Consider the following 14,174-nt stretch of genomic DNA (forward strand, 5'->3'; position numbering starts at 1 on the left):
TTGAGTTGTTCTTCAATAATTTCCCCTATTAAAGTTGAATGTAATGGGACTGGGTACTGTTTCACAAGAAAGTTTTAGTGTGACTTTGAGTTGTTCTTCAATAAGTTCCCCTATTAAAGTTGAATGTAATGGGACTGGGTACTGTTTCACGAGAAAGTTTTAGTGTGACTTTGAGTTGTTCTTTAATATTTAGGTGCAAGTATTTTCCAACAAATTGCTCCATTAGTCAGACAATGCTCAGGGGATATGCACTAAAACCATACACCTTAACTTGTCCTATTCCATCAACAACGCTTTGTATCCTCTGGAAAAAACGCTTTATAAATGCGATGATTATTATTATTGTGATCCCCATTGAGATTATGCATACTAGTGTATGCATTGGCATCAAAAAATTGAAGTTGAACTTGAAGTGGAAATTCATCCTGATGAAAATTTTATTACAAAAATAGCAAAGTAATGCAATTAGTGGTCACGATTTGAGGGTAATACAGACCATGGGTTTTTGCATTGTGAAAGTGCAGAGTCTGACGTAGTGAGACTAGATTCCCTCAATGTTGTGTGGCTGCTTCTAACAAATTATTAGACACCAATTCACAAAGAGAGCGTTTTGAGTAGTCTTCATTCTAGACATGGTATAGTTTGTGAATGTTCATTTATTCATTCATTTCGGTTTATTGTACAAAATACTTCCTTGTTAAAACGGTCGGGAGACTGATACAAACAAAGATTACAATGTAAACATAAATTTCATAGTAACATAAGTGAAATTAAATAGTCAAATAATATAAAGTAACAATTAGTTAATTGATGTTGGTATATTAAACTTACAAGGTAATTATAGATGAGAGCACGTTACGAAATAGATTCCAAAGATATTTATAAATGAAAGCCATAATATGGTAATGATAACTGAAATACATGCACTAAATTCAATAAACAAATCTAAAAGTTCTGAAGAAGGTTGAGATTGGGATATAAAATTAAATCGCAAAGTGGAAGGTTCACATTGAGAAATGAATATGGAATTATGTTTTGAAAATATAATTTAATTGTCAAGTTTGAGTCTGTGCTTGCAGACTAACGAAGAGCATTGATTTTCATTTTGAGCGATCATCTGTGTTCTACAGGATTGTACATTCTTGAATCATGGGGCTTTCGGAGCAGTCCTCAAGGATGCCTTAGAGGTTGCCCAGCAGTGGCAGCGCTACATAGAAAGACAACCACTGAGATTCTTTGATAGAGAGGTCCTTCCACATATGGCTTATGTGACTAGGAGACTGGCTGAATTTGTAGGTACAAACCGATTGGCATTATTACGAGGTTTTAACACTTTAACCCTGTTTAAACTGACACAAACACCTCGACAAATTTCATCACTATGCAGTCCCACAAAATTGTTTGACCGCTCTGCTGGCTGACTTTTTACTTTCAAGTCTTGCGCATCTTTTGGGACCAGATTTACGAAGCCTGGGTACGTGGTTCCGAAATTATGCAATGTGGGGTCTGCATGCACTTACAAAATTTTGCATAATTTCAGAACTGCGTACCCTGGGGTCGCGATTTTGGTCTCAAAGTTATGTGAAAGATGGAAGTAAAAAGTCAGTGAGCGACGCAGTCAAATAATTTTGTGGGGCAGATTCATCGTGAAAAGTGTCGAGGGGGGCTGAATCAGCACTGCGCTACTACGGATAGACTGAGAATGAAGGAATTCAAATAGCATCGGTGTTTTGCCCCTTTCAACTTCTCTGCATAATGAGACTGCAATGTCGTTTGGGGGGGGGGGAGGACCAACAAAAATATTGACATTTCACAAAGCACACAATTAGTGTATTCTACATGTAGGTATCCCTCAAAACGATGTATCTAATTCACCTGTCTTGTTTGAAAGTACTATACAATTACAAATTGAGGCTTCATTTCAACGTAAGTCATTGCTTTGTCTGCTTTTGTCTGGCAGTCCTATATAGGTTAAGCGTTAAGTTCGTCACTGGTAACTTTTGATATTATGGTCCATATAAGGTCAAGTCCACCCCAGGAAAATGCTGACTTGAATATATAGAGAAAACCATACTAGCATAGTGCTGAAAATTTCATCAAAATCAGATGTAAAATAAGAAAGTTATGACATTTTAAAGTTTCGCTTATTTTTTCACAAAATAGTGATATGCACAACTAGTTGAGTCAGTCGATGATGTCCATCACTCGCTATTTCTTTTGGTTTTTTTATTGTTTGAATTATACACTATTTCATTTTATTATACATTTGACAATAAGGAGCAACTCGACTGAAACATATAGTATTAAACAATGCTAATGCCACATGTTCAGGGAGGAATTCATTGTATCACTTGACAATGAGGAGAAAATTAGAATATTTCATATTTGACATAATAAAATACAAAAGAAATAGTGAGTGGATGATGTCATAGTCTCCTCATTTGCATACCAGCCAGGATATGCATGTTTTGTGAAATTAAGCGAAACTTTTAATAAAATGTCATAACTTTCTTACATGTATTTTACATCCGATTTTGATGAAATTTGTAGTGTTATGCTTGTTGGATTTTTCTCTTTTTATTCAAAACAACTTTTTGTTGGGGTGGACTTGTCCTTTTACCATATTTGCTGGGTTATTACAAATTGTTAGCCTTGAGGGAATGTTGAATATGTTACCTACCTGCCTGCAAATGTACTTGCACAGGCTGATTTTTGCCTGTGTTGATATGGTGAAGGCGATGACATGCACGCATAATATGTGATCTGCCGCTCCAAAACCAACGATAAGTCACCCAAAATATATTACAAGGTTGTTACTGAGCTTAGAAAAGCAAATCCCTAGCTTCAAAATGATACATAATTTGTCAAAATGGATCAACAAAAACCCACACAACCACTGGATTGAATATTGAAGAATTTTGGCAAAAGCTTCAGAAAATAAGGAGAAAGCAAGGAATGAAGTTTGGGTTCATTAAAGTGTGAGATGTTCACCACTTACAATCTGAATGAAAATTTGAAACAAATCTGCGAAAGCTTTTGTCAAAGAAACTCTTGTATGTTGTTTTCCATTTGACTTCTCAACTTGAAATTTCAACAGTATGAAGAAGAAGAATTAGTCTTGGAGATGAGCTAATTTTCTCATTTTTGCCTTGAGAAGACCAAATTACTACTTTTGCTATTTACTTAGAACCTTTCCTGGTGACTTTGTGTTGGTTTTGGGGTAGCTACAGTAGTCACATATGGTTAGAATAAAACATTCCTGGGGCCCGTAACTATATTTTGTATTTCTATCTGTATCATCTCCCCCTTTTTTTCAGGCAGTGAAGCAAGTGGAATAGTCCTTGTGCCCAATGTCACCACAGCCATCAATGCAGTTGTCAGGAGCATTCCATTCAAGAAGGGGGAGACGATATTCTGCCTCAACATCACGTATGGTAAATATTAACTTGACGAAGCATGACACTCCTTCCAGTGGATCACGTCATTTATCATCAGAGAACTGCTTCCTGTATGAGCTGCCAAAGGGATACCACACCAAGAGCCAAGCTTTCAAATTGTCTTGCCTTTGTGTTTTACTAATATTTTCCAGTTACTTTCCAATTATGGATGGGGGGGGGCTGGTTCAGCCCCCTTGAGATCTCGACCGTCGATTACATGACATAATCTACAAAACAGTAAGATCAAATTCTGCGAAAAATCTCAATTGCTAATTTTTATGCTAATTCATGCTAAAATCAAAAGTTTTCTCTAATTAACTAAACAAGGCCCTAAAATGCTAACTTTTTCTCCACAGTTCTTTATAAGAATCCGACCAAATGCACTTTAAAAAAGTTCAACATCACATTTATTTTCCTATGTATAGGAAGTTATTGGGGACTTTACTTTGACCATAAACAAGATGAAATTAATTGATTTTAATCAGTTAAAGGAATTTTGGCTCAAAACACTATTTGCATTTGATTTGTACATAAATTCACGTTTTAAGCAATTTTGGGTCCGCATGCACTTACGAAATGGTGCGTAATTTAAGAACCGAGTACCCGGGGGTCCCAATTTTGGTCTAAAAAGTTGTGCAAGACCTGAAATTAAAAGTCAGCGAGCGACCTGGTCAAATTTTTCACGATGGATTTATTGCGAAAAATGTCAAGGGGGGATGATCAGCCCCCTAGTCTGATTAGGGTTAAAGAAAACTGTTTAAAGAGGGGCAGTCAAATCAAAAACTTTAAAATTCAAATAATTTTCTTACTCTTTAATGGATTTCCTTCAAACCTTTACCAATATTTTTTGTTTCTGCTATTTTACAACAAACTTTCTGTCTGGGTGAATTTTGCCTTTAACCATTTTTTTTTCTTTTTAAAATGTAGGTGCAGTGAAGAAGCTACTGAAGCACACAGCTGAATCGCTGGATCTTGAATACCAAGAAGAGAATCTCAGTTTACCCCTCACATCAAATCAAGAGGTGTGTGATAATATACAAATAGCGAATAGGCATGAGTGCGATGGTGCGAGATTTCACACGAGGTGAAAGAAAGATGCTCTATTCAACGAGGCGTTAGCCGAGTTGAACATAGCTTCTCTTTATTTCACCGAATGCGAAATCTCGCACCATTGCACAAATAAGAATATTCGCTATTTGTGTTGTACAATGCCTCGGAATTTAGCAAAAATATAAAAAAACAATGAGTTTTTTCCCTGCAGTAATCTATGAAAAGGGAGCAAAAAAATGGAAAGCGAAAACAAAATCCCACGAGCGCACATGACCTTAGGCAGCATTGCGCATTTAGCCAGCAGGCTTACACGCGTATTGCACCTTCATTTTTACTGAGTGCAATGAATTAAATTGTACTGTGACATCACCTCCTAAAGCCGTGCAACGGTACATTTTGGATGGTACGTGTTTGTGAGCAAGGGTACGAGTGTTTGACATTCAACCTTCCATTTGCTAGCGTACAACAAGCTAAGTAGGCGTACAATTATTGATGCCTTCTTTCATGGGGACAGCATGATATGGTATATTTGGGTACAGGGCTATTACAAATTGTACAACGCCTACTTAGCTTGTTGTACGCGAGCAAATGGGAGGCTGAATGTCAAACATTCGTACCGTTGCACAAAAGACGTACCATCAAAAATGTACCGTTGCACGGCTTTAGGAGGTGACGTCACAATAGGATTCAATTCATTGCGCTCAGTAAAAATGCAGGTGCAATACGCATATAGCCTGCTGGCTAAATGCACAATGCTGCCCGAGGTGTTCGCTTGTGGGATTTTGCTTTTCGCTTTCCATATTTTTGCTCCCTTTTCATAGATTACTGCAGGAAAAACTCTTTGTTTTTTCATAAATTCGCTAAACTCCGAGGCGTTGTACAACACAAATAGCGAATATTCTTATTCGTGCAATGGTGCGAGATTTCGCATTCGGTGAAAGAAAGAAACACTCTATTCAACTCGGCTAACGCCTCGTTGAATAGAGCATCTTTCTTTCACCTCATGCGAAATCTTGCACCATCGCACTCATGCCTATTCGCTATTTGTATACTATAAAATCATATCTCTATGTTTATAAATTTATGTTAAAAACATTTTGATTTGTTACGTATGGAAAATGCGACCCAGATGTTTAGATAATTATCTTGTTATGTCTACATCCCTTAGAAAAAATTACCAGATGACGAGATCTCGGATCTTGTTAAGTCTTCATCCTTTTGGAGAGATGATCAGAAGATCTTGGATCTCGTCATGTCTACATCCTGTGGGAGAGATGATGAGATGACAAGATCTTGGATCCATGATCATCTCTCAAACAGCATGTAGACATGACAAGATCCGAGATCTTGTCATCTCATGTTTTTGCAAGGACTATAGACTTGACCAAATGATTATCTGACTATCTAGGTTTGCACTTTTAAGCTTCCATAGTTGCATGGCCATATAAACAAAATACTGCTGATTCTGCAATAGTCAACAAGTAAAATCAGACGGATCCACCTGTGAATGTTAGCTCACAGTTCAACACATACTTCTCAATGAATGTGTCAATTTTGCTCATATTTATGATAATTTTTATGATGTTTCACGATTGTGTGTTCTAAGCTTTCAGAAGAAACTGAAATGTTTTTAAAGCTTCTAAATAAGGGACTGTTTGAATCCCAATCACAACAGTTATACCCCTGGTAAGGTATATGTATTTAATTCTACTTGCTTAGGAATGTGAAGAGCAGGGTGTTATCTTGAGGGAGGAGTTGTCTTAATGGAATTGATATATTCAAATATTGTTTCATTTAGCTAATAGTATTTGTGAAAAATATTGTGAGAGATTAGAGCAAATATGTAGTGCATGGTGTAGATATTTTCAGAACATATGTTTAACTTTTATGTGATACACTTTCGTTGATATTGGTGTTGAATTCTTAACTCTTTGCCCGCCACTGATAGAATCATTCCTGCACCACATCAATTCCAAGGCGCAATCTTAAAAGAGGATTTGCATTCGCTTTTCTAATTCAGCTCACATTTAGCCTTTGGTTTATTGGAAAGAAAAACTTTTTGTGTATGTCTAGTCGTCTACACAGTACAATGCAATGCACACATCACTATTGTGTATATTGCATGAACAATAGACTTAATACACTATGTGTATTGTGAATGCATTGTGACTTGAGTTGAAGTTGGTATCCCCATGTATATGACTCTAGTTGGTACAAAGCAGGCAAAGAGTTATCAATCAGTCCATAATGCAGATAGTTTGTCCAAGTCAAAACAATATTTCAGATCAGATTATGTGGGTACCACCCCCTTCCTTTATAGTAAAACAAATTCCTGTTGTCCCAAGCAATATTCCTTGGTAGAGTCTCCTTTCAAGTTTTTATTTCCATTTCATTATCGTCACCCTTCTTTTGATTTTCATGTAGATTCTGGACTTGGTTTCTTCAAAATTAAGGTCAGTTCAACAGACTGTATGATAAATAACAAAAGTAATTTTCTTTTAATACATGAATATATTCTTTTCAATAGCCACTATTGCCCTCCCCCCCCCCCCATCTTGAGATTTTGGCCACAGATTGTGACAAATATTTGCATAATGGAAGAAAATGACGTAATCTACATGTTTACATTTCACTAATTTATGCATGAAATTATAATTTGGCAGTAAATCTATTTCTGAATGAAGCACTAGAATTGCTTTAATTTTTATGTAGAAATTCAATTTTCTTTTTACTTTTCTTTTTCATCCACCTCACAGCAAATATTCTTTTTACCGTTTAATTCAAAATGCCTACCGGTAGCTATCAGTCTAAAATTACATTTTCAAGTAATGCTGTTCTCTTCTTTCATCTTTGTTATCATTTCTGTTATTGTTTTTGGTTTAGTTCAAACACCCGGCTAGCGGTATTCGATCACATTCCAAGCAATGCAGCTTTTATCATGCCAGTCAAGGAGCTCATTAGCATCTGCCGTGAAAGGTAAGTACCAAAGAGAATGAAGGGCCACAACTCACTTTTAGAGAATGAAAATGATAATCAGTATACATGTACTTGCTTACAAAGCTCGTTTTAAGAAATCTATGAGTGCTCTAAAATAAATGCGGCAAAATTAGCCTAGCTTTAGCCGAGCTTCTGTTACGTGCTCAAGCTTTTCAAGAGTAAATTCCTGCCAGGTATACATCTAACCCACAAGAGGAAGGAATGGCGAAAGAGCAGAGGAATAGAGCATTGCCAATTTCCCACCGTGAAAAGCTCTCTGAAATTCTTTTCCCAAGCTTTCAAAATACTATGAATTATTGTCTAGGAGGAAACAATGTCCTCTTTTTCATCTTCTGCCCCTCCCCCACCTAAACAGGATGTCACTGTTTACTGTTTAAGTTTCATCCCGCTCCCTTCCACCTCAAACCCCACCCCCGTGACATTGTGATATCAACCTAGCTTTCCCAATGTGTCAACAATTCTAGAGGGGTTATTGTAAAATATTAGCTCCAAATGCCCCCCCCCCCCCCGAAAGTTATGTTCCCTTAGAAATATATACCAAAAAACGTTCATTGATATAATGATGTTGGGGTGTTTAGAGATCAAAGATTAGGCTTTTCACAGACCTAGAAATTTAGATTTCTGAAAGAACACAGACATTTCGTGTTCGTATATCTGCAAAACAGCCACAAATATTGCGGTTCTTCGAAAGATGTCTTCAGTATATGAACAGTGATCAGCGAATTTACCATTTATATTGTACCCTAATTTTTTTTTCACAGTCTTTTGATGACTTTGTAGATAGGACTCAGATGATTTCCAAATAGCAAACAAATGTTTTTCTATGTGATCCTTTCGCGCTGCAGGGGTGTTCCTGTACTGATAGATGGGGCCCATGCTCTTGGTGCCTTGCCACTTGATATGAAAGACTTGAGCCCAGACTACTACACAGCCAACGCCCACAAATGGTTGTGTAACCCCAAGGGATGTGCCTTTCTCTATGTGCGAGAGGAGCTTCGCAGCCAAACAAGACCTCTGGTTGTATCACATGGATTCGGTAGTGGGTTTAACTCAGAGTTTATCTGGTCAGGTATGTGTACTAAATAGTCTGCTACATTTCCAGAGTTTGCAAGCAGAAAAGCTTTAACGGTAATAAGACACGCTAAATGCGCCACACAATTGTTTTACCGCGTCACTCGCTGACTTCTTACAAGTCTCGCGCAACTTTTGAAACCACATTTGCAACCCCGGGTACTCGGTTCCGAAATTATGCAACATTTTGTAAGTGCATGCAGACCAAAAATTGAATTTGTGTATAAATCCAATGCAAATAGTCTTTTTAGCAAAAAATTCATAAATATTTATCTTTCCTTTTACTGATTAAAATCAATTATTTTCACCTTGTTTATGGTAAAAATAAAGTCCCTGACAATTTCCATTGAAAAAACAAAGTAAAAAAAAAGATATATATAGGAATTTGATAAAACAATAACATACATTAGAAAATAAATGTGATGAAACTTTTTTAGGTGCATTTGATTAGATTCCAATAAAGAGTCTGTGAACCACAAATTAGCATTTTAGGGGCATCGTTAGAGCAAACTTTTTATTTTACGCATAAACTAGCATAATTTGAGATGAGATTTTTCGCAAGATTTGATCTTATAGTTTTGAAGATTAAGCCACGGGTAATGCGCGTGCCAATTTTCATCGCGATCATGCGATCAACGGTCGAGATTTTAAGGGGAATGAATATGTGTTATGCGCTATAAAAGAACTGACTATTATTATCTTCAACATTATAGTCATCAGCAAGAAGTTCCAAGGGTGACTTCTACTTGCTGTGACAGTAGGTTGAATTGATTTCATCTTATTTTCTTCCATCATTTTGTCAAAAGGTTTAAGAGATTACAGTCCCTTCCTGGCCTTACACACAGTGCTAGATTTTTGGAGTGCCGTGGGTGTGAAGACAATACGACAAGGCATGCATGGATTACTCTCACAAGCCGGTGAGTTCACACAACACAGATCTGTTTCAGCGTTGGGGTCTATGGGCTACTTCACCCTGCTGCTTGTAAAGCCCCTTTCGCAATGGGTGGTACGACTGCTTACAACCGTTGCGATTTTGTGCAACATATATTTGTAAATAAACGATTGCACAGGCAATTGTGAAAGCCCCTTAAATCGCACAGCTTTATGCATGATTCTTGCCTGTTCTCTTGTGTTCTGTATAAAATTATTAATTATACCCCTAAGTCAGTATACATTGATAATGATATTGTGTTTTTTTTTAAGTCATGCATGTATATGTTCTTACTTATCAGGATTATTTCAATTTACTCAATTTATTTAAGTTATATATACCGATTATCCCTATATAATTTTTGTAATGATGTTTCCACTTCCGGTTCCTTTGTTGTTCTGTTTAACTAGATATTGTGTATAGACTTCTTTCTTTTTCTTTTTAGCACTTTGAATATTGTATATGAAGCACTTTATAAATTATGTGTATATATTATTAAGAACCAAGTGCCCCAATTTTCCCCAGTCTTAACATATTGGAAGTGTTTTCCGTACTCCAGTCATAATCAATTTTTGAAAACTATTAAATTTTCCATTGAGATGCTGGTAACCATCAGAATTTCAGTCTACAAAGATTGGATTTGAGCTTTATTCTGACAATTGAAATGCTGGGTTTCACTTCTCCCATATTCTTGACAAAGATTTTTTCCACAACACAATATTTGTGGATTTTTTCTTAACTCTTGTCTATAGCCCTACCATAGATATTGCACTGCGCTGTGTGGCTATGCGTGTAGATGTATTTTGAGAAAATTCACTCCATCTCTCAAGAGACTTTTTTGGGGGGTCTGTATGGGGTTGGGCAGGAGTGGTAAAATTGTCTCCACAAACTATTTGTTTTGAATTGATAGATTGAGGAATTTCTTTTTGTGTTTGTGTGTCTCTCTGATCTTTGATTTGATTCTTATCATCTTTTGTTTTGTTTTTCAGTTGATTTACTTACCAAATCATGGAATACTGGATTACTAGCCCCCATTGAAATGTGTGGTAAGTTGTTTTTAATGGAGTTTATATTTGTCCAGCCAGCCCAAACCAACAATATAGTAAAAAGAAGTCCCAGTTGTCAACTCATTCACCTTTTATAAGTTATTAGGTGATCTGTCAATCGACAGATCAACTATTAATTTCGTACGAATTTTCTTTTTTTTTCTTTATTATTTATTTTTATTTTTCCGCCCTTTTCTTGTTCATTAGCACAAAATCTCCAAATCTACATCATCAATTATCTTCAAAATATCATCAGATATTGGGACTTATCATGTGATGTGTATAAGCAAGTTCAAGGTCAAAAGGTCATCATGACGTCATCTAGATGCCATTTTGTAAAATCACATTATCAATCATATCTTCATTATCAATTATAAGAAATTAACAATATTTACATCCCATTAACTTCAGGTTAAGGGTCAACTACCCATGTCATCAAAGGTCATGTAAAGGTCACGACGTGCGCATACGCGCACTTTAAAGTTTTAAAATGTTCGAAATCACTTTTTGACCAAAGTAGAGAACGAATCAGGTCATTTTAAGCATTTCAAAAATTTGCGCGCAAGCACAGTTACGCACGCTTAACCCTAAATAGACTGGGCTATTTTGATGCCTAAGAAGACTGGGGGGGGGGCTGATTCAGCCCCCCCCCCTATGATCTCGGCCGTCGACCGCGCGATCACGACGAAAATTGGCACGTGCATTACCCACGGCATAATCTCCAAGACTGTAGGATCAAATTTTCTGAAAAATTTCAAAATTCATTAATTATGCTAATTTATGCGTAAAATCAAAGATTTGCTCTAATTAACTAAATAAGGCCTCTAAACTGCTATTTTTTTTTATTCATAGACTCTTTGTAGGATTCTAATCAAATGTACATGAAAAAAAATTCAACATCACAATTCTTTTCTTATGTATTTTATTGTTTTAAAAATTTCTTATGTATTTCTTTGTTTTTTTACTTTTTGTTTTTTATTGTTTTTTCAATGAAAATCATCCGTGACTTTATTCTGACCATAAACAAGATGAAATTAATTTAGTTTGATTAGTAAAATTGAAAATAATGATACATTTATGAATTTTGGATGAAAACACAATTTGCATTGGATTTGTACACAAATTCACGTTTTTTAGCAATTTTGGGTCGACATGTACTTACGAAATGTTGCGTAATTTCGGAACCACGTACCCGGGGGTCGCAAATTTGGTCTCAAAAGTTGCGCAAGACTTGAAAGAAAAAAGTCATGGAACGGCGCGGCGCCAGCTTTTCGCATTACAGATTTATCGCGAAAAATGTCGAGGGGGGGGCTGAATCAGCCCCCCCCCAGTCTTTTTAGGGTTAATGGCACTATAGAGCATAGGATCGCCATTTTTTTTTATATCAATGCATTGATAATATAATTGTGAGTAATTTGATACCTTGATCAACATTTTACGACAAGTGATAACGGAATTAGCCTCCATCAAAGTTTACAGCACGCGCATGCGCACTAACCATAGTCAATATATGTGCAAAAACATGCTTATACAAAATTCATTATAGCTCTTCAGGTAGTCCATTGACCACCAATTTTTTTTCTGATTCGAATAGAGTATGGATGGGAGATATGATTTCATGCCACATTTGACTCTTAATTTCATCATGACATCATCAAAATGGCGTCGGAACTCAAAATTTCCACTTTGCTACTTATGACGTCATCATAGTTATGCAGATTTGACTTTAACTCCTTAAATATTGGTCAATTTTTGCTCAGTTTTCAATATGTTGTAGCTGAGGACATACTCTTTTTAATGATGGCTATATCTACTTGTAAAGGAATGGATCATCCTGAAAAATGGCAAGTTATAGAGGCATGTCATTTTCGCTCATTTTGTGTGCAATCTCTATGGGAAATGACTTTTTCTCAAAACTGGATTTTACATTCCTCTATTTCGCGAGCCATATCTCCATTTGTTTTTGTTGGTTTTCTCTGTGCTTGGAGTATATTGTACATGTAGCTGAGACTCTAAGCTATTGGAGTGTGGTCTCCATTTTCTGATCAGATGCGGGGATCATGCCCGTATTTCTCTTGCAAAATTGGATTTGAGATCCTCTCAATTTGCTTACATGTATGTGTAAAGTCTATGGGAAATAGTGCTTATGTGTAAAGTCTATGGGAAAAAGTGTAGCTCAGTTGATAAGGCATCAGACTTGCGTCCTTAGGGTCCAGGGTTCGAGCCCAGGGGTGAACACAAGAATTTTTTGTTTCTTTTTTTTCTTTTCAACATTTCACAAATGGTCCTTTATGACCATTACAAGGTATAAAAGTTAAAATATTGCACAATAAAATAGTTTAAAAACCCTTTTAATATGACATGTACATGTACCTACACCTGTCATGCCTATTTCACAAAACTTCTCATTTCCCTCTTTTCAAGGGTATTCAGCATGTTCTCTTCGTAATAGAAGTTCAGTTTTTAATATGATCATCGTATTGATCTCAATAAACATGGTGATTGTATTCGTGATCATGAAAATCGGAGACAGATCACCTAATTCATCCTCATGACAAATTAAAGTTCTAGTTCTTTTTTTTTTGCTGCTGCAAAGAAAAAAAATTAATGTCAAAGAACTTATTGAGTCATGAAATGGAAAGAATAGGAAAGCGGAAATATATTGTGAATTTTATTGAATTAATTGATACATCATAATTGCAACCAATGAGGATGAATTCTATGTAGCCAGCATTCCATAGAAGTGTGGTTAAAAGTTCTAGTTTTGACTGTACAGGCATTATTTTCCTCTGCAGATCCACAGAGTTTGAAATCCGTAAAGATTAAAGAAAAACATTGCTAATTTTTCATCTTTTTTTTTTGGCTGTATTTCTCTTTTTTTTTCTTTTTCTTTTTTTTTGGTCTGGGAGAAGGAGGCCTCCCCTTCCCCCTTCTACTCAACCCAATTAGGTTTAGTTGCTATGCTCTCTCAGAAGCAGCTCTTCTCTGTCTCATGCCCAAGTTCATTTGATCTTTGTCTCTCACCAGGTTCGATGGCTCTTGTAGAGTTACCCCATGAAATTAGTGACAATCAGACAGTAGAGTACTCCGTAGCTGAAGGCATTCAGAATGAATTGTATCACCAGTATAACATTGAGGTAAGAATGATCTAGATTTCTGAATGATACTGTACTTTCTACCCTTCACTTTCTCGCCTAGATCCATTTCACCTCTACCTCTGTCTACCCTTCTGAGTCCTTTCTAGGACTTCCCACTTGGTGTTCTGTAAACCACTTCCTTGAGTTATCTTGAGTTATCAAGGGATCTTTTCAAAAACATTTTTTTATCTTTCTTTGCTTTGTTTTTTTTTGTTAATTAAACCAAGATGAGTATTTTTTTTATTTTATTAATTGGACCAAGATGAATATTTTTCTTGATTTAAAACTTGCCCTTTCGTAATTTTCACTTGCCTCGGGCAAGTAGGTCTATAGCATTCTGTGAGTACAGTATCCTTTCTCTTGCTCTTCCTCTAGGTTCCAATCAAAGGCCTCCCTGGCCAGCAATACATCAGGATAGGAAATTGACTTGCCCTATTATGATTTTAACGGGCCCCCATGCAAGTGGAATTATGTAGAATTCTGTCGTGTACATTATCATATCACT

General features: G+C 36.3%; 1 protein-coding gene across 7 annotated transcripts in view; it reads left to right on the top strand.

Moving 5' to 3' along the window:
• The window catches only part of LOC129258770 (uncharacterized), a 29,182-nt gene that overhangs the window by 11,644 nt on the left and 3,364 nt on the right, over positions 1–14,174 (top strand). For all 7 annotated transcript variants that reach the window (XM_064098731.1, XM_064098735.1, XM_064098732.1 and 4 more), the window contains exons 6-14: positions 1,131–1,296; positions 3,318–3,434; positions 4,365–4,459; positions 6,912–6,940; positions 7,371–7,463; positions 8,330–8,553; positions 9,362–9,472; positions 10,476–10,532; positions 13,560–13,669. In XM_064098731.1, coding sequence (XP_063954801.1) covers positions 1,131–1,296; positions 3,318–3,434; positions 4,365–4,459; positions 6,912–6,940; positions 7,371–7,463; positions 8,330–8,553; positions 9,362–9,472; positions 10,476–10,532; positions 13,560–13,669 — 1,002 coding nt within the window. The remainder of the gene's footprint in view (positions 1–1,130; positions 1,297–3,317; positions 3,435–4,364; positions 4,460–6,911; positions 6,941–7,370; positions 7,464–8,329; positions 8,554–9,361; positions 9,473–10,475; positions 10,533–13,559; positions 13,670–14,174) is intronic.

The sequence above is a fragment of the Lytechinus pictus genome, chromosome 4 (genome assembly GCF_037042905.1).
Source record: "Lytechinus pictus isolate F3 Inbred chromosome 4, Lp3.0, whole genome shotgun sequence".
NCBI classification, from domain to species: domain Eukaryota; kingdom Metazoa; phylum Echinodermata; class Echinoidea; order Temnopleuroida; family Toxopneustidae; genus Lytechinus; species Lytechinus pictus.